General features: G+C 48.8%; 1 protein-coding gene across 8 annotated transcripts in view; it reads left to right on the top strand.

Moving 5' to 3' along the window:
• Nucleotides 1-23,095, top strand: part of Irag1 (inositol 1,4,5-triphosphate receptor associated 1) — a 132,002-nt gene that overhangs the window by 32,373 nt on the left and 76,534 nt on the right. For 4 of the 8 annotated variants that reach the window (XM_045146519.1, XM_045146518.1, XM_045146517.1 and 1 more), the window contains exon 1: nucleotides 16,252-16,404. The exons of 2 other annotated variants lie outside the window; for them this stretch is intronic. In XM_045146519.1, the coding sequence (XP_045002454.1) occupies nucleotides 16,336-16,404 (69 nt within the window). In that variant the 5' untranslated portion in view covers nucleotides 16,252-16,335. Of the gene's footprint in view, nucleotides 1-16,251; nucleotides 16,405-23,095 lie in introns of those variants that run through there. 2 more of the 8 variants (XM_045146520.1, XM_045146522.1) reach the window with 2 other exon arrangements.

Below are 23,095 nucleotides of genomic sequence, written 5' to 3'. Positions count from 1 at the left end.
CTAAGTTTATCCGTTGGAACTCATTACAGTGTCAAAATAAAAGAAGAAAATACTACCACCATCTTAAGGGGTGGGGGTAAAAAGTAGTCATTGGTTCTCAAAACAAGAGAAGCCCAGGATATCATCAGCCCAGATCATTCGGGACCTTAGCCCTGGGGGACTCGTTTCCTTTTGACTCTCAGCTGGGTTCTGTCTCACATTAATTTCATCCTTACACAAGTTCTTGACCATCAGGGATTCTAGTTTTACCTTCTTTAATTCGAGGTCTCCAGTAAAGAGGGGGAAAAAAAAAAAACAAAACTCTTTTCCAGGACACCTAGCAAAATCTTACAGCTTCTCATTGGCTGTGGCCAGGTCATGTGGTCACCTCCCAGCCAATCACTGTCATCAAGGGGTGGGCGGCAAAGTCGTCCCAAAGTAGCTCCTGTCCTCGGAGCTGTCAGCAAGGTCCTTGGTTACTTTGGCACAGTTATGCTGGGGATCCTGCGGCCTGCATGAAGAAGTCATTCCATGTGGTAGCTCGTGATGCCTTTTGCTCTTCATTTCTTTCTTTTTTTTTTTTTTTTAAATATTTAATTTATTTATTTATTTATTTGAGAGCGACAGACACAGAGAGAAAGACAGATAGAGGGAGAGAGAGAGAATGGGCGCGCCAGGGCTTCCAGCCTCTGCAAACGAACTCCAGACGCGTGCGCCCCCTTGTGCATCTGGGTAACGTGGGACCTGGGGAACCGAGCCTCGAACCGGGGTCCTTAGGCTTCACAGGCAAGCGCTTAACCGCTAAGCCATCTCTCCAGCCCTTGCTCTTCATTTCTAAGTAGGCCCAGTCCAATCCTGCTTTTGGCCCCTAGGAGAACAGACTAGACCACACTGCTTCTGGCCGGTTTCCATGGCTGCTGGGAAGTTGGGATTCCCAAAATGGAGATCAATAGAGGCAGGTGCTCCATCCCACCCCCCAGGGAAGTGATCTCTTCTCTCGCCTTCAATGAGGTCAGCTGCTGCCTCTCCTCCTTGGCATTCAAGACCTTCTTGCTCCTGGGAGATGGGCTGCGCCTCACTCACCAAGGGCTGGCCTGGCTGCCCTGCTGGCTTGAGATAAGACAGGAACCTTGAAGAACCAAGATCATGTCAGGAAACATCCGCCAGCACCCTTTTCTGACTCTGCTAGAAAGCAAGGAGCCCTCTCCAGGGACAACCCAAAGACACTGTTATGGACACAGAACTAGGATTTTTATTTTCTTATTTACATATGTTCAATACATGTATATTATTATACACATACTAGTAGGTTTCATTATGACATTTTCATGCACATATAGTGTATTTTGTCCATAACCTTATTTTTTTTAAAGTATTTTATTATTTATTTATTTATTTGAGAGAGAGAAAGAAAGAATGGGCACACCAGGGCCTCCACCCACTGCAAACTCCTGATGCATGTGTCACCTTGTGCATCTGGCTGACATGGTTCCTGGGGAATTGAACCTGGGTCCTTTGGCTTTGCAGGCAAGCACCTTCACCACTAAGCCATTTCTCCAGCCCCATAACCTTCTCTTAACCTTCTACTCTGGTCAACCCTTTCCTCTTTTCCCCAGTCAGTCCCTCTTCATTGTTATATTTTTTACTTTTTCTTTCTTCTTCTTCTATTTCTTTTTTTTGGTAACCCAGTGGATTTTAGGATTGCTTTCAGGTTTCCTCCTTTTACCTTCTTTGTTTTATGAACTTCCTGACATAGTTTTTTTAAATTATTGTTGTTTGTTTGTTTTGTTTTTTTTGAGATAGGTTCTTGCTGTAACCCCAGCCAACCTGAAACTCACTATGTAGTCTCAGAGTGGCCTCAAACTCATAGAATCCACCTACCTCCGCCTCCTGAGTGCTGGGATTAGAGGTGTGCGCTACCACGCCCGGCACAACATAGGCTTTTTTTTTCCCTTCCTTCACTCATTCCTCTACTGGAAAACCCTTCAGAAATGACTCGTACACGAGCACTGTGGTTGGGGAGCCAGTTATCTGGATATGAGCCTGAGACGACATGTGACAGAGATGGAAGAAGGGAGGAGGTGTGTGTGGGGGGTGCAGGCCTGTGTCAGTTGGGGGGCTCATCGGGGCTGATTGGAGGACACCTCCTACCACTTCTACTAATTGAGAACCATGGGCCCATTAAACAAATGATTTCAAAATAAAGTGGTGGAGGGAAAGAGGAACAAAAGACTGTGGCGCCCAGACAAGGAGCACCAGAGGTGGCGGTCAGGGCAGGCTTCCTGGTGGAATAAATCATTCGCACTGAGCACTAAAGGCTGAGCGGGAGCCAAGCGTGGTGGCCCACTTGCAATGCCAGCACTTGGGAGGCCGAGGCAGGAGGGTCATGAGCTTCAGGCCAGCTTGGGCTACACAACAAGATGAAGTCTCGAAAACCAAACGAAAGCAGACAAAGAGGATGCGTGAGAGTTGGCCTGGGAACTCCAGACAGGAAATCCCCCAGAAAGGCCCAGGAGCTCGGCCAGCAGATGCTGAAGCCCATGGCCCTGATGTGCCTGAGGGACCCGTGGCCAGAGATAAGCTGCTCAGGTTAAATAATGTTCTAGGACACCAATGAGACAATGCATTTTTATTTTAACAGTTCCATTGTTTATTATGCAAGTCTATCAGGTTCATTATGCAAAAATATGGATAAAATAGAGTAAAATGAGTTTATACTTTCACTTTGAAGACAATCACTTTTAGCATTTGGGTTTTGACATTTTCGGGCTTCTCCTCCCCTCCCTCATCATAAATAGCTATCTCTATCTATCTATCTATCTATATCTCATATATAATGTACTTACATAAAAACACTTATGATCTTTAAATGAAAATAAAACCATGACAACTGTGTTTTCTTCCCTCCTCCCCAAAACAAATTGTGAACATAACCCATTATGTCGGAAGCCTTCATACAGATCAACCTTTTGTTGTTATTGTTGTATTTATCTATTCTTGGTTGTTTGGAGGTAGGGTTTCACTCTAGCCCAGGCTGATCTGGAATTCGCTATGTCGTCTCAGGATGGCCTTGAACTCATGATGATCCTCCTACCTCTGCCTCCCGAGTGCTGGGATTAAAGGTGTGTGCCACCACACTTGGCCAGTTTGGATGACGACATCCTCGAATGGAGCTTTTTCTCTGGTCTTTTCCAGGAAGCCCACAGTCAGCCTTACTTTATTTTTGCCTGTGTCTCCTGCCTGGCTGTAAACCAGACAGGCTTGAGGACGCAGCAGGCGAGGGCCGAAGTGGACCAGAGCCCTTGTGAAACTGAGAGCAATGTCTTCCCCACAGGGTTGCCACTGCCTTGCTTGTCGCTTGTGCCTTTTTGTAACTTTTCATCACAGAACGCCAGACCTGTGAAGTGCATTGAAAGAGGTATTTTTTTTTTGTTCATTTTTTATTTATTTATTTGAGAGCGACAGACACACAGAGAAAGACAGATAGAGGGAGAGAGAGAGAATGGGCGTGCCAGGGCTTCCAGCCTCTGCAAACGAACTCCAGACGCGTGCGCCCCCTTGTGCATCTGGCTAACGTGGGACCTGGGGAACCGAGCCTCGAACCAGGGTCCTTAGGCTTCACAGGCAAGCGCTTAACCGCTAAGCCATCTCTCCAGCCCGAAAGAGGTATTTAAGCCAGGTGTGCTGGCACACACCTTTAATCCCGGCACTGGGGAGGCAGAGGTAGGAGGATCGCTGTGAGTTCGAGGGACGCGTGGGACTACGGAGTGAGTTCCTGGTCAGCCTGGGCTACAGTGAGATCTTACCTCAAAAAGACCAAACAAAACAACAACAAAAAAAGAAGGGTATCTAAGACACAACCGAAAAATCCTATTGCATGAAGCAAAGATGTGTCAGTTACTTTTCTTGTAGCTGGCACCAAATACCTGACAGGACGCAGCTTAAGGAAGGAAGGGTTGGCTTTTAGCTCACGGAGGAAGCTACGGACCATCATGGTGTGGGAGGAGCGACGGTGAAGCGGCTCGCGGCTGTGGTCGGTGGCAGGTGAAATGAGAGGCCAAGAAGCAGAGACAGGATCAGAAGGAAGCAGGGAAAGATGTGTGCCCCTCCCTGGCACAGATCTACTTTCTCTAGCTAGACTCCACCTCCGAAAGTCCCACAGCCTCCCCAAGTGACACCAGCAGCAGACTGTGTTTAAGTGCATGAGCCTGCAGAGGACACGACATTGAGATGGTGACAAGAGAATAATTGTGTCCCCAGTGCTTTCTTTCTCAGGTGGGTTAAAAGAACACATTTTGAGTGTCTTGATACACTTTCCCTCATACTTTATATATGAAACCTTATACCACACTCTTCCCTCATGGCATTTACTGTACAGAATAGCTGAATCCCCCCCCCCACTTTAAAAAATATTTTATTTTTATTTATTTATTTGAGAGAGAGAGACAGAGAGAGGGAGGGAGAGAATGGGCACGCCAGGGCCTCCAGCCACTGTAAACGAACTCCAGATGCATGCACCCCCTTGTGCATCTGGCTCACATGGTCCTGAGGAGTCGAACCTGGGTCCTTTGGCTTTGCAGGCAAATACCTTAACAGCTAAGCCATCTCTCCAGCCCCCCTTTTTTTTAACCAGTGGCAGCCTGAAGCTCAAGAAGTCTATTACTTTGTCAAGGTCATTGAGCTCCAGGGGCAGAGCCGAAAAAGGAGCCTGGCCTATCTCCTGCCCTGCTAACCTCAAGGTGACAGGGCACATGATTGACATCTCTGTTGGGCTGTGTTTGGATGGAGAACATTTCCAGGGCGTTGGCCATTGGCCTGGGAGGGGCTTTGCATGAGGCAAGGCCTAGCCTGCAATGAAGGAATGAGGCCAATAAGAGACACTGCTTCCTGGCCCACAAAGCTAGGGGTGACCCCAAGGATCACAAAACACCCAAGCACAGGACTAGCATGGACAGGAGGAGGCCACACCAGTCTCCAGGAAGGGCCAGGCTGTGCCTTGCTCTCAAGGCCTTCACAGAGAGCACTCTTGTAGCTGGTGATGTTTATGAGAATGGATTTAAATTTGATTAATTAGCAAGCAGGGCCCAGGGGAACATATTTGAGGCTATAAATTAGAGGTGGCAACCGGTGGCCACAGAGTAAATTCCCCAGAGCTGAGTGCATTGGCCTTTATGTCATCTCTGTACATTTTTCTTTGAGCTTTAACATTTCTAAATTGAGTGATTTTATTTTTAACGCTTGAGTTCGGGCTTTTCTTGGAAACTGGGAGAGCTGCCAACAAAAGGTGGTATTTCTTCATGACCCTAAAAGTGAATAATAGCTGCCTCCATTAAATGGTGAATCTATTCTCAGCTTTACCACAGTGCCTAATGGCCTGAGTTTGATTCCCCAGTACCCACATAAAGCCCAATGCACCAAGTGGCACATGTATCTGGAGTTTGTTTGTAATGGTAGGAAAATGGTGTTCCCATTTTCTCTCTTTCTCTCTCAAATAAATAAACAAAAGAAAATAATTTTTTTTCTTTTCACAATTTTTATTAACATTTTCCATGATTATAAAAAATATCCCATGGTTGAGCCGGGTGTGGTGGCGCACGCCTTTAATCCCAGCACTCGGGAGGCAGAGGTAGGAGGATTGCCATGAGTTCAAGGCCACCCTGAGGTGACAGAGTTAATTGCAGGTCAGCCTGGACCAGAGTGAGACCCTACCTCGATAAACCAAAAAAAAAAAAAAAAAAAATCCCATGGTAATACCCTTCCTCCCCCCTGCACTTTCCCTTTTGAAATTCCATTCTCCATCATATTACCTCCCCATCTCAATCAAAAATAATTTTTTTTAAAGTAGTGTTTTTGAGGCTGTCTGTTGGTGATTGGAGCATGAGATGTCTGAAGGCTTAAAGATGAGATAAGGCCAGAGAAGGAGAATAGGGTGGGTGCCTGACTCAGAAGTGGTCTCTGGGCAAGCTGGAACACACCAAGGTTTGAAGGAGGGGAGGGACAATCCAATTCAGGTTTTAGAAAGATTTCTCTGGCATCATTGTGGAGTTGGTCAGATAGGCCAAGCCAGAAGTCGGGAGACCATGAGGCTGTAGACTCAGTGACTCATCACAGCAGCCATGGTAGGGGTGACAGGGATGGAAGGAAAGGAAGTGGCCTGTGACGTTCTCAAGGAGGTTGACAAGATGTGTGGAGTCTGATGTTGAAGGTGGAGGGCCACAGAGATGGAGCAATCGGGATGACTTCTGGGTGTCCCAGCTCGGGCGCCATTCCCTAGGACAACAAAGTTAGTGGGGAACTGGGGAGGCAGAAGGCAGTGGGCTATGTCTGCGGGCGGTGCGTGTGAAGGCCTGTGGGACACTTGACAGGGCTTGCCTCCGGGCAGCTGGCAATCCCATGTCCACCCCTGTGCTATGTGTGTGTGGTAACAGGCATGTGTTCCTTCTGCTCTTGCCAGGAGCAAGCAGTGGGGCCGGCTTGCCTCCTAGGTGGGCTTGTAGACAGCTGACTCTCTGGTGTAAAGACGCGTTCTGCTGTGTGCCACTTTCTCAGGCCAGTTTACACATGCTCCAGTTACGACTAAGTGGGCGTCACTGATAATACAGCTCAGACGACCCGGGCAGTGGCATGTCATCAGACAGTTTACACTCAATGAAAGTCACCTAAACAGCCTACATCATAGTGAACTTAGCAAAATAAGTAGAAAATAGCTGAGTATTGACTCCCTTTGTGTGTTTGTTTTTTTGAAGAACCTTCAGTTAGCTTATGTTACACATGTACATAATATAAAAATTTTTGTTTATATTTACCCCATTACCTTCTCTTGTCCCCCTTCCCCTCCTCTCAGCCCTTTCTTATTCCCATGAATCGCCCCCCCCCCCCCACGATCATGTCTTTGATGTCTTTGTTCTGTGTGGGACTCACTGAGTTTAAGTTACAGTCGTTTCTATGGGCATGCGTTGGGGGGGGTCTATTTACCCAAGCATGGGCAACAGACCAGTGGTCACACCACTGAAGAAAGTGCTTTCCCAGCTGGTGTGGTGGCGCATGCCTTTAATTACAGCATGGGAGGCAAAGGTAGGAGGACCGTGGTGAGTATGAGGTCACCCTGATAGTGAATTCCAGGTCAGCTTGGGCTAGAGAGAAATCCTACCTCAAAAAAGAAAAAAAAAAAAAGGCAAAGAAAAGAAAGTGTCTTCCCCTCCCCCAGCAATCATTAACTGGCAATAGTTTCTCCTAAGTCCCTCCTCCATCCATGATTTGATGGGCCTCATTTCGTGGGGCCCGAGAAGGTAAGTCCCGCGGCTGCGGTCACATGAACACAAGGGCCGTGTCAAGTCCAGAAGACAGCGCTCCTCGCCATCCTCAGCTCTTCGGCTTTAAGATAACCCACTTAAAGCCGGGCTTGGTGGCGCACGCCTTTAATCCCAGCACTCGGGACGCAGAGGTAGGAGGATCACCGTGAGTTCGAGGCCACCCTGAGACTACAGAGTGAATTCTAGGTCAGCCTGGGCTAGAGTGAAACCCTACCTCGAAAAACCAAAAAAAAAAGATAACCTACTTAGCTGTAAGCTTATGTAATTTGAATGTTAATGATGTCTGCCTTTAAAAGCCAGTCCACCAGCTTCTGGAAAACTTTAACATTAGCCCTCGTGAGCTCAGCAAGCATGCACTACTGTACAGCCCCCTCCAAAGCACAGAGTAGAAAGCCCTAGACCCGTAGGTAGGCCCAGTCAGTTTCAGTGACTCCCCACATTCGCCCACCTGGTGGGGTGGGGGGAGGTAGAGCCAAGTCTAGAGTCTGGGAGGAGTCCTGCGCCTTCATTTCTTCCAAGTGACCCCGAGGGTCTCTGCCCTTGATGGGGGTCTCTCAGACCAGGGAATGCCGTGTGGTCCTCCGCTCCAGAGATGATGTCTCATGTCACCCTGCTATGAGTGACCCGGAGAAGAGGCTCTGGACAGCCTGGAACAAAGGGAACTGGACAAGATTTATTTCTGCTCGCAGCTAAATGGGAAGCTCAGATCCTTTTCTGCTGTTCCCGGTGTCTTTGAACCGCCTCCGATTGAGCAACTTGCACATATTTCCAAGAAGAAAGAAATGTTTTCAAGTGAACACATTTTTTAAAAAAAGAATTGCTGAAGCAAACAAGCTGGAAAGGAAACCTGGGGAAATGTTTTGGCTTATTTCCTGTCATGGTAGGGGAGGGGGAGTGGACAGGGAGGGAAGGTCCGGCCCTGCCCTAAACATCTGTCACAGGGTAGATAGAACCTGGACTTCGGGCATTTCAGGGTTAGCTCAAGTTCTATGTTGCTCCAACAGCATTTGTTCCAAGAGGCATCTTAAGTGCCAAGGCCATAAAGGTGATGATAATGTGGGTCCTGACTGGCACATAACAGCATGCCCTTGGTTCATAGGTGACCTCTGGGTGTACTGAACCAGAGGGTAGGTGGAGGTATGCACAGAACAGAGCCCTGGGCCTGAGGAGTCTTTGATCCTGGATGCCCAGAGATGACTTACTATCCTGCAAGGGGATGGAAAAAGGAAAACAAACCCTGGAGGAAGCCCACGGTCCTGACCTACCCAGACATTTACCAGAGAACCACTTTCCTCTTTGGAGTCTTCTCCACAGGGTTTTGGCAAGGGACTGGGCCCAAGACTTCTTGGCTGTCTGAGTTGGGGCTGCCCAGCTCCCCAGGGAGGCAGGGAGCAAACCCCTCTGAGGTTCTCACAGCATCTCCACCGCTTTTGCTTCTCCACTTCTCCTGCCTCTCTCACTCCACCATCTTGGGCAAAGGAGAGTTTATCCTTACCTGAGATGTTTCTCCTTCCAAATCTCCTCCCCTCCCCCAGGCTCTTTTCATGTCATTTTGAGACCACAGCGCAGGGCTGGGCTTCTGTTCCCCACCTCCTGCTGCTGTCTCGCCATCCCTACCCCAAGACAAGGCAATGCGCAGGAAGCGTCTTGGGGAAAGGAGGTGGGGAAGTTGAGCTCCAGCAACCACAGCTCCTGTCTCGATGCACTGCCTCCTGCTCTGTGCCCCGTCAGCGCTCCTGGGCCGGCCTCTCCTCCCGATGTGACCTGGCCCGCTCTGAGCAGGGCTGGCTCAGTCCCAGAGCAACTTAGTTCACCATGTCTGTAGAGAGCTGCAGGAATGGAGGGCATGACCAGCAAGACAGAAGCCTGGGAGAGACGTGAGTGGGTTTGCAGAGCTCTTGAGCCCTCTTGCAGCCAGTGGGAAGCCAGTCCTCATTCAGGCCCATTTGTGGGGTGCAGGACACACCTCTGCATTTGTCCCCCAGAGACACTACTCTGCGCTGCAAACTCATCTCCAATGCCTACACATTCCCCAAGGCTGCCCTGGGTGAAGGCCGAAGCAGGAGGTCCTCTCTCCTGAGACCACAAGGAGAAGGGAATGGGAGGCCCCACTTTCACAGAAAGGACACATTACCTTGGCCTCTGCTACCAGCCTACCTCCAACTAGAGAGCTGCCAGGCATATCAGGTCCCAGGATCAGGGCCTCAGACCTTCTGGGATGCTAGCTCTCCCCAGATGTGCCTAAATCAAGTCTTTGACCCTCTCTGGGTCTCAGATCCCCATCTGCAAAAGTGGGCATGGGGGAGCAGTGCCCCCATCCCTGTGGATATATAGAGGGGCCCGAGAGAAGTGTGTATGGTCATCCCAAGTAGCCCACTGCCTCAGAGGGAGGCTAGGCTGGATATTAACAGCAGTCTAATCGCACTCACATTCTTTGGGTGCCAAATGAAAACAAAAATCCCAAATTGGAAAAACAAAACCCTCTGTTCTGAGAGGACTGAGTCACTCTTGCGAGGTCAGAGAAGCTGGCTTAACCCCTCGCTTACCACAGGGGCCTCTTGGCTCTTCCTCCAACACCCAGATTAACAGAGAGCCTGTGAGAGCCACACAGCATACAGGCAGTGCTCTTGGGACTCAGTGGTCTCAAGCTAGGGGGTTGACCTCTTCTGGGCAGGTCACAGGTTCTGGGAGAGGCCTCTGTCAGCCAAGAGAGTCACCCACATCCAGCAGACTTGGCCCTGAAGGGAGCTGGAAAGTCAGATAGATAGCTAGGGATGCCTGGCGCTGCCTTTCACAGGCAATGTCTCTGGACTGTTTACCCGTCCTAAGAAGAGCCTGTTTACGTTAATAGTAACAGTACTTACATCACCACCTCTCTGGACAGCTGGGAGCAGTGAGGGGTATCTTTGTAAAGACCGATTCTCCCCTCCCCTCCATGACTCCTGATAACCCGTCCGCACTTCCTGGGGGCATAGCAAGTCCTCAGGACCTACTGGCTGCAATAGGCTTCCTTTCCTCTAACTTGAAGCTCTCAAGGGCAAGGGGTCCTGCCCTGGCTGCTGGGTGCAGGTAGGTGGCTCTTTGTGAATGGCATGCTTGTGTTTATATGAGCACTCTGTCACGGGAGCCCTCTCCTGACCCCCTGCCCATCATGCCCTGGGGGTCTATGGGGTGCTATAGCAGATCTCAAGGGTACAGCCTGCTTTCTTGACCTAAGTGTGAGCTTCCTGGAGTGAACACTTGGGTGGACAAGCCCAGAGACAGTGGTATGAATGGACGAATCAGAGGAAAGGCCAACAGAAGATCTTGACCCACAGTGGACAGGAGGATGAGTGAGTAGGCCACAGCAGGGGTAACACAACCTGAAACTCTCTTGCCCTCGGGAGACTCCTGGCCTGACAACCACAGCCTTGGTGTTACTGCCTCTCCCTGACTCACACACCGGTTCTCCATGGAAGACAAGGGGCCTGCGCCAGGCTCGTCGTCTGCACGCTAGCAGAACTCCTGGTGAATGGGGTCAGGGGAGGCAGGGGCAAGGCAAAGGCCTTTGGACTCAGCATGGCCAGTACTATATGGTCATCAGCAATCTGCGGAGTCTGTCTGAGCACTTAGTTTTTTATTAGGGCTTGGGGCATAGCTCAGTGGCAGAGCACTTACCCAGCATGTATGTACAAGGTCTTGGGTTCAATTCCCAGTAGAGCCCCCAAAACAACACAAGGGGCTGGGGAAATGGTCAGCAGATCAGAGCACTTGATTCACCCTGAGTTCAATCCCTAGCACTGAGGTGAAAACCTGGGCATGGCCACACTGGCCTGTAACCCCTGTCCATAAGAGAAGAAGACAGAAAAGTCTCTGGGACTGTCAGGTCACCTGGGGATCACCAGTCTAGTCAGTTTAACCAGGAAAAAAAACAAAAACAAAAAACACAAAAACAAAACTGGCAGCTCCAAGTTCAGTGAGTGATTCCATCTCAAAGAAATAAAAGGGGAAGAGAAATAGCGAAGGACCTCTGATATTCTCCTCCGGCCTTCCCATCTATGCATAGACATAGAGCGCATGCATCTGCACCCACGTGTACACATACCACGCATACTGCACACACACACACACACACACACACACACACACACACACATGCACGTGCGTGGGCATGTGCTTCCCCCCAAATCCCAATCTCATGGGGGTTCAGTGGGAGGTTAGCGCTTGGTGTTACACATACATACTCAGCAGGGGACCAATGTGTGACATCATGACAGGGCACATCCATCTTCTTTCTTTCACGAGTTGGGGGTTAAATAAAATAGGTAAGGATGGTTTGGGGCCTCTTTACTCATACAAATGATTGCATCGTCCTCCCAGCCAAGCTAACTGGCTTTGGGTACAAAGGTAATTGGACCCCATCAACGTGTTTCTCCTTCCTTTCCCTCAGTTTCTCTTTCTGTACAATGGGCCAGGTTCTGTTGAGTCACTGGTTGGAGGCCGAATGATCCAAATCTAAGCCTAACTCTTCACTATCTGGCTTCCGGGGCAGCTCAGAGGGTCTGGAAGGGGGTGACATGGAGCCGCTGAGGACCAAGCAAACGTGACTCAGGGTTTTCCGCTTTTAAGGGCTGGTGCTCGAGAGCGGTGCTTCCCAGAGGTGGTACTCCAAACCATTCCGATGGGTGTGAGGTCCGCACGCCCACAAGCTCTTGCAGAACCCCAGGGGTCACCCTAGGGGCGGGACCGGACTTCCACCTTGCTATTTTAAGCAACAAGTTTATAATAATGGATGGAAAAGCAAACTGGGCCAGAGCAGTGTGGGACTGGCCTGAGGTAGGGCTGCCAGGACTCTCCCGAATACTGTGGGCTCCATCTTGTCGCATGTGGGACCTCCGCCAGCCTTCATCCTGCTGCTCCGGGGTCACCTGACTTAATTCATAATCGCTCTGTTTCTGACCAGGGACTGGAGAAGGTCTGTCCTGAAGAGGGGGAGGTGGGGAAGAAGAGCGGAGGGTTAAAAGCTGGAATGTTTCTGGATGTAGCTTTGAAATACTATGGTCCGTGAATGAATCCTGAGTTGTGAGCATCATCAGGTCTTGCGAACGGTTGTGTTAAGAAAGAGCCCAGGCTTCCCGGTTGATAGCCAGGCCTGTGCTGCAGTTGAGAATCCCATGACCCCTGCACCAGTCCTAACCAGAAGTCTCCCAGGAGCAATCTTGAACTGCATCCTGTCTCATCTTCAGCTGGCTCCAGACACTAACAAGTTTCCTTTGTCTTCCTCCACTGGGCCTTTTAGTCCTCGGTTTGCACCTTTTTTTTTTTTTCTTTTTCTTTTGGAGGCAACGAGGTCACATGGGTGCCTTCCTGAGGAGAGACTGCATGGCCCTGTAGTTAGAATCTCTAGTGCTTGTGTGCAAATTCTTGACCTCCTGGCAGCCTGTTTCCTGTTTTCCCAACAAGCCCCGATTTGTCTGATCTTTCTCAGACTACAGAGCACAATATGATGCTTCTTAAAATTTGCACTTATTTACTTGAGACAGATATATAGAAAGACAACAGATAGAGTATGAGTGTGCCAGGGCCTCCGTCACTGCAAACTCCAGATTCATGTGCCATTTTGCTCATTTGGCTTTATGTGGGTACTGGGAAACGGAACTCAGTACATCAGGTTTTGCAAGCAAGTACCTTTATCAGCTAAGTCATCTCTCCAGCCCCCACAATATGTTTTGTGTAGACTAAGACATAAATGGTGGGGTGACCTTCTCCCTGGTTTTGGAAGCCATATTCCTATTATGGTTGGCTGGACTTACGCAGATACCATGCTTATTTTAAGAAACCACCTGAAGGCTGGAGAGATAGCTTAGTGGTTAAGGCTCTTGTCTGCAAAGCCTAAGGACCCGTATTTGACTCTGCAGATCCCACATAAGCCAGATGCACAAGGTGACGCAAGTAAGGTCCCACCCTCACACAAGGTGGCGCACACGTCTGGAGTTTGATTGCAGTAGCTAATTCTCCCTTCCTCCTCTCTCTCGCTCTCTTGCATAAAAATGGCCAGTTCTGTTGGGCTGGTTTCTAATAATAATAATAATAATAATAATAATAATAATAATAATAATAATAATGTAAAAGAAACCACCTGAGAAGTGTAGCCAACTCGTCTGGCAGAATGTGAGTTTGTCGCGACTTTGGTCCCCAGCCCCCGACCACACCCCAGTGCCGTGTGGTACCATGAATGAAGGCCCAGCCCTGCCAACGGAGACTAAGCATAGATGGCGAAATCCACCGCAGAGCTCAGCCGTCCGCGATCGTGATGCTCGGCTTGTTCACACAGGAGGCTCTGCGTGGGAGACACCGCGGTCCTGGCTGCACGGTCTCAGTGCCTAGAGTTGAATCTACCCAGCATCCAACACAGCTTCCCTTGCTATCTCCTCTCCCCCACTCAGCCCCTGGCCTATTGTGTCTGGATAAGTTCCATTTGCATTTCTGTGTTATGGTTCACCTCAAACACTTTTCTGAAGCAGAACCGTGTCCCACGGTCCCAGTGTTCACAGCTAAGGACCTTTTCCTGAGGTTTTATGACTGCTCATTTTCAAAGTATTTACCTCAGTCACAGTTTTCAGCTGACACCCAACACTGGACTCTGCTCTTTGAGGGCTATGACCATGTTCAAGGTCAGCCTAAGCTATGTAGTGAGTTCAAGGGCAGCCTAGGCTACATGAAACTCTGCCTCAAAAAACACAACAACAACAACAAAAACCCAAAATAGCCAGGCATGATGGTTCACATCTGTAATTCTATAGTACTTTGGGAGGTTGAGGCCAGAGAATCAGTAGTTCAAGGTTATTTTCGGCTACCTAGTGAGTTCAAAGCAAGCCCTGGCTATGTTGAAACTCTGTCTCAAAAGCAAAACATATAAACAAAAATAGATGAATGAGTAGGTGAATGGGTGAATAAAAAAAAAAAAAAAGATTCAGTCCCTGAATGGCAGGGCCTAGTTGAGATGAAATATTTCAAGATGACCACCAGGGGGTGCCCCAACAATTTCAGAGCTACGTGGGGCTGCCCATTCAAGACAACTGATTAAAACCAAGGGGTGGGGCAGGTGGAGAGGTAGCTTAGCAGTTAAGGCACTAGCCTGCAAAGCCTTAATGACCTCAGTTCAATTTCTCCAGTGCCCATGTAAAGCCACATATACAAAGTGGCCCATGCGTCTGGAGTTCGCTTACAGTGGCTGAAGGCCCTGGAGCCCTGTGTCCATTCTGTCTCTCTCCTTGAAAATAAATCAAAATGTAAAATAAACAAACAAAAACCAAGATGGTACCACTTTGAGTTCCTGGGTTAAAGGTCTCTAGTTCTTTAAATATAAACCAACCACCTTTTTTTTTGATAATTCTTCTGAATGGTTGCCGTGTCTGATGGGAACCAGCCTGGCTTGCAGCACTCTTGTTTGGGGGCGTTTTGGCGCCCTGTTTGAGGGACAGGAAGGATATCTGATGTCATGGGAGGTGGTGGACCTTTCTGACTATCCCTGAAGCCTCCAGAAGTCAGCAGCTTACCTAGGACTTGGGACACAGTAGTTGCTTTGTTAGTGACAGTGTCCTTTGTCCTCCTCACCGGGAGGAATGAAGACTTGCAGCCAGGAAAGGCCGGGTGGTATAGTCGAGAGAGCCCTGGCCCCTGATCAGAAAGATCTAGGTGCAGTGTCAGGGAGATGAGTCACCTGATAAAGCATGAGGACCCAAGCTTGGCACCCAGAAGCCATGTCAAGCGCCAAGTGTGGTGGTGTGTGTATGTCGTCCCGGCCCTGGGGAGGTGAGGACAGGTGGCTCACAGTGGCACAGGAGACTGGAGCTCATTGGCAGGCAAGTCTTACCTACTTGGTGAGCTAAAAACTAACGAGGTGCTTTTAAAAAATATTATATATTTATTTATTTTATTTGAGAGAAAGAGACAGAGAGAGAAAGAGAATGTGCACACCAGGGCCTCCAGCCACTGCAAACAAACTCCAAATGCATGTGCCCCCTTGTGCATCTGGCTTACGTGGGTCCTGGAGAGTCGAACGGGGATCCTTTGGTTTTGCAGGCAAATGCCTTAACTGTTAAGCCATAATGAGATGCCTTTTCTTCTGAAAGGTGGATGGTGTACCTGAGGATGATCCCCAAGATTGTCCTCTGGCCTCTACACACATGAACATGCACATACACAGTCATACGCCCCCTCAAAGCTTTGGGTATAAATGCTTAGTTCTTTGTGTGACTCAGGACCAGGGGCTTTTATTTTCAGAGGCTGTTCCCTCCTCTGTAGGATGGGACCACTAACACCTAATCAGAGGTCACCCTGAGAAATGAAGCAGAGGATCTTAGTAATGTACCCAACAGGAGTTCAGTAGATGGTGCACAGCAATGCTAATTGACCCCGTGGGAACTTCCTCCCTTAGTGATGGCTTTGATGGGCTGAAGCACTTCTCTCCCTTTTGCAATAGTTGTGTTTACTGTAAGGACCAAACTAGGCACACAAAAAAGAGCCACTTCTGGGCTGGAGAGATGGCTTAGTGGTTAAGCGCTCACCTGTGAAGCCTAAGGACCCCGGTTCGAGGCTCAATTCCCCAGAACCCATGTTAGCCAGATGCACAAGGGGGCGCACGCATCTGGAGTTCATTTGCAGTGGCTGGAGGCCCTGGCGTGCCCATTCTCTGTGTGTGTGTGTCTCTCTCGCGTTGCCTCTTTCTTTCTCTGTCTGTCGTTCTCAAATAAATCAATAAAAATGAACAAAAAATAAAAACAATCTATCTTTTTAAAAAGCCACTTCTGCCTGTGCCAGTAAAGCCAGAAGGCGGGAAGCAGCACAGTTCCAAACACCTGTTCCTAACCCTCAAACAGTCTCTCTCCAAGGCCCTTAGATCCTGGAAATGAAACTGAGCTTGGGACGGGGATAAGAAGGGATTTCACTTGTCCTTTTGGCACCTCTCCAGACCACAGAGCCCAAACTTCTTGGAGCATCTTTGGGGCCGACACAGCAGAAGTTCCAGGCATCCACAAGTCACTCCAGCCAGGAGGGTGCCATGCCCAACATTCCTGAGGACGAGGAGCCCCCTGGAGAGCCACAGGCAGCCCAGAGCCCCTCCAGCCAAGTAAGTGCCCCTTCCTGCTCATGGCTAGCGTGGCAGCGGGCCAAGCCAAGCACCCCAGGCTGAGGCCCCAGCTCCCAAGCTGGTCAGAGAGTGAGCTGTCTACGTAGGCTGCAGCGGGCACCTAGGGAAAAGTGTATGGCTTCCACGCGTAAGAAGACAACTTTCTTGAATTCATTTCAGGTGGCCAGTGTCCTGTGAAAACCTGAGTGTGGAACCATCTAGACTGTGTGTGACTGAGACTAATGAGAAATCAAACCACAGTGGCCTTGTATGTTCCCTTCTACCCTCCAGAAAGACAGAAAAGAGGGCTGTCTGGACAGAAAGCTGGTCAGGACAGGGCAGTGGGCATACATAGCCAAAAGCTACTTTGAGGGCATCTGCTTAAAACGAAAATCAAAATTTCATACTAACTGTCGGAAAATTTTTCAGTGACGTTTTATTTGAAAACAGCAAGTGAGAAATAAGGTCCTTAAGAGGATGTCATTGAGCCAGGCATGATGACTCCTATCTGCAATGCCAGAATTTGGAAAGCTGAGGCAGGAGGATCACCATGGATTCCAGGCAGGCCTGGGCTAACACAGTGAGACCCTGTCTCGAAATAGCAACCACAAAACAAACAAACAAGAGGGTTCCATTGTCTCGTTGAGATTTTTATCACACAAATAGAATTATAAAAATATTTTCACCTTTTTATAAGCTATAGGTTATATTTTGATTTTTTTGGTTGAACAAAGAATGAATCAGTTGTTGATTTTGGTGTTTTTCTCTTCTTATGTCAACAAGATGATGTGCTCACCTGGTAACACATCCTTCACTTTTTATCTTACAGCACTTTCACTAAGGGACTGTTTAAAATGTAAGGGATATACCCATTTTTCCAAGACTGTCTTTAAATCTCTCGATATTTAAATTCTTCCCTTTTGAAAACTCTGTCTTGCCATCCATCATCCTTATTATTTTTTCTTCATTCCGTAACTTACTTGACCCCCCTGCAGACCCTCCTTGGTTAATGACCTTGCACATGAAGTTTGTCAACATGATTCTCTGTGATGTGAACATGCAGTTGGCACTGGCCCCTCCCCCTCTTGAATCTGACAGTGGTCAGCGCGGGCCAGACCCCAATGGGAAAGACTTGCTAAGCAGGGTGAGAATGTACAATGTACATCGTTTTTCCAGATGGGCAGATTCCCAGTGACTATTTGCATATTATGATGACATTTGTTTTCTCACACATCACGACTGTGGGAACTAAGATAGCAAATATTTAGAAATGAATAGCTCCTTGTATCTCCATATCCCAAGTTCATGGGTTTGAGATGTTGCAAACTTGGCAGTCTTAGGGGTAGTGGGGTGTCCTTCCCTTGAATGTCTAAATAATGAGTCCGACCCCCGTTTCTCTGTCTGCAGACCACAGCTTGGGATTTCATGCAGCACCCCACACCCACCCACCCTGGGACATCATTGCGGGCCACAGTAGGTTTTGCTCATTAACAACCCTCAAGGCTGCCAAGTCCTAGAAGCTTGGGGAATAAGAAGGGGATGCAACACAGAGAAAAATACTGGTGATTGGACTCATCCCCAGGCAGCGACTTTCTCAGACTCTCTCATTCCTCAGCTCTGAATTCCTCTTCCAAAAACCACCCCTGACCCCTCCACTTCACCAACAATGGTGGACTCAGCATGCTGAACCTGGCTCCCAAAGCCTGGGCAGCTTCCCCAGGAATAAAAGCATTACTAAATCAATGATAATCTAAGATCAGCAAAGGTACAACCCTATCATGGGTGATGACAGACTTAAAAATATTTTATTTACATATTTATTTGAGAGAGAAAAGAGAGAGAGAGAGAGAAAGAGAGAGAGAATGGGCGTACCAGGGCCTCCAGCCACTGCAAACCAACTCCAGATGCATGTGTCCCCTTGTGCACCTGGCTTATGTGGATACTGGGGAATTGAACCTGGGGCCCTGGGCTTTGTAGGCAAGTGCCTTAACTGCTAAGCGATCTCTTCAGCCCAGATGACAGCCTTTCCTATTAAATTCTGTTCTTCCTGCATCCAAGTCTTTTTCAAAGCATACACTGTGAGATGTGAAGAAAGACAACAGAATCCACTGCCCTTCTAAGCCTTCACGGCATTCAGCTGCTGGTACAGCAGGTCAGGACAGGGTCAGGGTGAAGGTGAGATTTTCACTGGCACAGCAGAGGGAGGATCCATGAGCTGGCTGCAAAGTTAGGCTAAGAGACCTTGACCGGCCAATAGCGCTCTAGATGCGGGTTCCCCACAAACTCAGTCTTCCGGTGACCTTGAACCAGCCGGTCTTCTGTAGAGGGATGGGTGGGGCTCTGATGGTCTCTTCAGGTTCTTCAAGTGCTTTGATTCTGTCCCTGGGCTCATAGGGAAACCAAGACCACCTGGACATTTTTGTAGGCTCAGACGACGTGGGCATTGCTGGGGGTCAGAGGAAAAGGGTGCATAAGGAATTCAGGTCAACTTGGGGAAGCTCGGGGGGCCTATCAGGGAAAACAGCACAGGTTTTACAAGCATAGCTTCAGGGGTGGAGTGACAGCTCAGCCATGAAGTATTTGCCTTGCAAACATGAGAACCTAAGGACCTGCATTCAACCTCCCAGAACCCACATTAAAAGAAAAACGTCATGGGCTGGAGAGATGGCTTAGCGGTTAAGTGCTTGCCTGTGAAGCCTAAGGACCCTGATTTGAGGCTCAATTCCCCAGGACCCACTCAAGCCAGGTGCACAAGGGGGCGCACATGTCTGGAGTTCGTTTGCAGTGGCTGGAGGCCCTGGTGCACCCATTTTCTCTCTCTCTCTCTCTCTGCCTCTTTCCCTCTCTCAAATAAGCAAATAAATAAAATAACACACCAGGCATGATGGTGTGCACTTGTAATTCTAGTTCGGAGCAGGTGGAGATAGGCAGGCCAGTGTGGCCTACTTGGTGAGTTCCAGGCCAATGAAAGACCTTGTCTAAAGAGGGAGGTTGTTAGTGCTTGATGAAGGATGCTTGTCATTATTATCCTCTGGCTTCCACACACGTGCACATGTACACAGAAACATACACACATGCATACACGTGTACACACACGAGGATGACCTCTGTCGTTGGTCTCAGTTGTCCTTGGATTCCAGTTCCTCCACATTCGGGTCCAGAGTCCTGGAAGCTGAGTGTGTTTGTTTTCTGCCCTTGGTTCCTCGTGTGTTGTGGGGGTACAAGCCACTGCCCCCTCCTTCTGCCTGGGATTGAGCGACTCCCGAGCTGCAGCAGTTGAGATCCTACATGGAGGGACCACACGAAATTTAACTTTTTAATTTTCTTAATTTTTTTTTGAGGTAGGGTCATGCTGTAGCCCAGGCTGATCTGGAATTCACTATGTAGTCTCAGGGTGGCCTCGAACTCACAGCAAACCTCCTATCTCTGCCTCCCGAGTGCTGGGATTAAAGGCCTGTACACCACACCTGGCTTATTTTATTTATTTATTTTTTAACCTTCTGGCCTTGCTGCCAGGTTCTGGGACTGGATTCAATCTGCTAAGAGCTTCTGCCTCCATTGCATTCAGCAGACAGCCTGTACTGGGCTCCTCAGACAGCCACGGCCTCAGGAGAGGGTCAGGCCTCCTGCAGCAGCTGCAGTCTCCAGGGGATGGAGTCTGAGTCCCTGGAGGCCATGGAAGCCAAGCGGTCAGGGAAGCGGGGCTGGCCAGGGTTCAGCCAGAAGTCCCGTTCCATGTGAATTCCCACTCTGCCAGCAGGCAAGGAACGGAGCATCCTTCTGAATTTACAGCTCCCCGGGGTCTAGCTGGGGAACCTCTGGCCCCAGTCCTGACTTCCCGTCACTGACCTGAGTGTTAGATGAGGCTTTCTCACCAAACACAAATGCTGGGGGACTGGAGCTTGGAATTGTGTATCTCTCTCTCTCAAATATATATACCACCCCCCCCCCCCCCCCAGGGAGGATCTCTAGCTCAGGCCGACCTGGAATTCACTATGGAGTCTTAGGGTAGCCTCAAACTCCTGGCAATCCTCCTACCTCTGCCTCCCGAGTGCTGGGATTACAGCTGTGCGCCTCCACAACTGGCTTAATAAATATATATATTTTTTAAAAAAATATTTTTATTTATTTATTTGAGAGAGAGAGAGAGAGAGAGAGAGAGAGAGAGAAGAATGGGCATGTCAGGGCCTCCAGCCAGTGCAAATGAACTCCAGACACATGTGCCACCTTGTGCATCTGGTTTACGTGGGTCCTGGAGAGTCAAACCTTGATCCTTAGGCTTTGCAGGCAAGCGTCTTAACCTCTAAGCCATCTCTTCAGCTCTAAAAATATTTTTTTTTACAAGAAATTTGCGGAACCCCAGATTTTTGAGCCCTCCCATTAGACCTTACTGACTAGAGCTTCTGGTGGGGTCTTGGGATTCCCGGAAGCTGCAGGAAGCCTGTGCCGGGATTGGCGGCTCGTCCTCGTTCTCACCATTGATCCCCTCCCCCCCCCGGGGGGTTCTCCCTCCTGCCGCCCTCCCAGCAGCCCCGAAGCAGGGCAGGATGCGCAGGTGGGGGAGGCAGATGCTCAGCCTTCCCAGGGCCTCTTTCCCTCATGCTCATGTCTTTGCCCCCGTGACAGTACCAGAGCCTTGCCCACCCCCTTGTCAGGAGACAAGCCAGCCCTTCATCTCCTTGTAGCCCCCAAAGCTCAGACCCAGCGTGGCCAAGTCCTCCCTGACTTTCCCAGACTGTGACCAGCAGCCATTTAGGAAACTGTTGCACTGGGACAGCGTGACCTTCTCAGATGTCACGCGCACCTCAGGCCTGGCTCGTCTGGAGCAGAGATGAGCATGACAGCCATTAGAACCTGATTTCTACCCGACCAAGTCAATTCCCATCCAGGGGTTTCTGAGAGTTTCCAGGAGCAAGTTCACAGGCCAGCCTTACACCTTACCATCCTTGGCTCTGGTATTCCCCACTACCGCCTCTCCCTGCCCACAAAGCCACTTAATCATACTAGCCAGCCAAGTTCCAAGTTCAAGTCTACACTATGAGCACAATTATCTTTTTGTTTTTGTTTTTGCTTTGGTTTGGTTTTGTTTTTGGTCTCACTTTAGCCCAGGCTGACCTGGAATTCACCATGTAGTCTCAGGGTGGCTTTGAACTCACAACGATTCTCCTTCCTCTGCCTCCCGAGTGCTGGGATTAAAGGCATGCGCCACCATGCCCAGCCCCACATTTAACTTTTAATTCACTTTATAATATAGGATTAAATTTGCATTTCATAATTGAGGAAACTGAAGCCCAGGGATGCTCATTACCTTCCAGGAAGGTCACACAGCTCACAGACAGCAGACACAGGATTAAAGCTCTGGCAGCCTGGCCCAGAAGCCCATGCTTCTGGTGTATCACCTGTAAAGAACATTGTTGACGTTGCTTCTGGCCTTCCCATGAGAGCTCCAGGCCTGAGCCAAGAGATTATAGTATACTGTTTCTTCTGAAAAACTTTCCGTTGTGTGCAGTGGAGTTTTAGCATAAGAAATGGATGACTGCTCACTTATGCGTGGTAAGCACTGCCTATATGTAGACAAAAGGCATGTTTACTTCTTGCTGTCTGCTCTCTTGGAATAACCGAGAATTTCATAATTTCCTTCATTGGATCAGGTGACATCCGACTCCTCTCTCCATCACCTCTCTGGGCTGCCTAAGCTCTACATTCACTGGCCCACAGACAGGTTCTGTCTAGTGTCCCTGAAGACTCATTGGGAAGTGAGTACTCCTCACTGGAGGAAACACCTCATGACCTAAACAGCCAATCAGGAAGAGGTGCAGATGAGATCAACAAGCAGGGAAAACACTTGGAAACCAGTAAGGACTTTGTGGGGAAGAATATTCCCTGCAGCTCTCAGGGCAAGTTGTGGGGAGCTGCAGAGCAGGGGCCCAGTTGATTGATAACTTCGTTAGAGATGCTTCATTTTGCATCTTTTTAAAAATTGTTTGTTTTGTTTTTCGAGGTAGGGTCTCACTCTAGCTCAGGCTGACCTGGAATTCACTATGTAGTCTCAGGGTGGCCTCGAACTCACGGCGATCCTCCTACCTCTGCCTCCCGAGTGCTGGGATTAAAGGTGTGTGCCACCTGGCTAAAATACATTTTTATTGAGAGCTTTAATATATGAACATACTGTAATTTGGTCTTATTCCTGTCCAATTACCCTCTTCTGTCCCCCTCTCCCACTCCCATTCCACTGTGGACCTCGTCTTTCAAGGTAGTTCTTCCTCTGTTTTGATGTCTCATTCCTTCTGTTCGCCTCCATCCCCCATGTCAAAATGTTGGTGGGCTCAGACCAGTGCAGGCCTTAGGGGTGATTGATAAGCGCTGTGAGGTTATGAATGCACCAGTCAGTTCATGTTGGGAGGACAATGCTTTTACATTCATTCTTCTCCCTCTTCCACAATGTTTCCTGAGCCTTGGAGAGCATGATAGAGATGTCTCATTTAGTGTAGAGTTCTTAACAGCCTCTTATTTTCAGCCTTGATGAATTTTGAGTCTCCTTGCTATATATAATCATCTCTCTAGAGAAGGTTTTCTGGATGGCAGTGAGAGCAGTTTTCTTTCTTTCTTTCAAGTTTTTTTATATTGAAGTTTCTTTAAATTTTTATTATTTATTTATTTGAGAAAGAGAAGGGCAAATAGAGAGAATGGG

Source organism: Jaculus jaculus, chromosome 3, assembly GCF_020740685.1.
Source record: "Jaculus jaculus isolate mJacJac1 chromosome 3, mJacJac1.mat.Y.cur, whole genome shotgun sequence".
In the NCBI taxonomy this organism is placed as follows: domain Eukaryota; kingdom Metazoa; phylum Chordata; class Mammalia; order Rodentia; family Dipodidae; genus Jaculus; species Jaculus jaculus.
The sequence above is the reverse complement of the archived record's forward strand: the minus strand, read 5'-3'. Positions and strand labels throughout refer to the sequence as shown.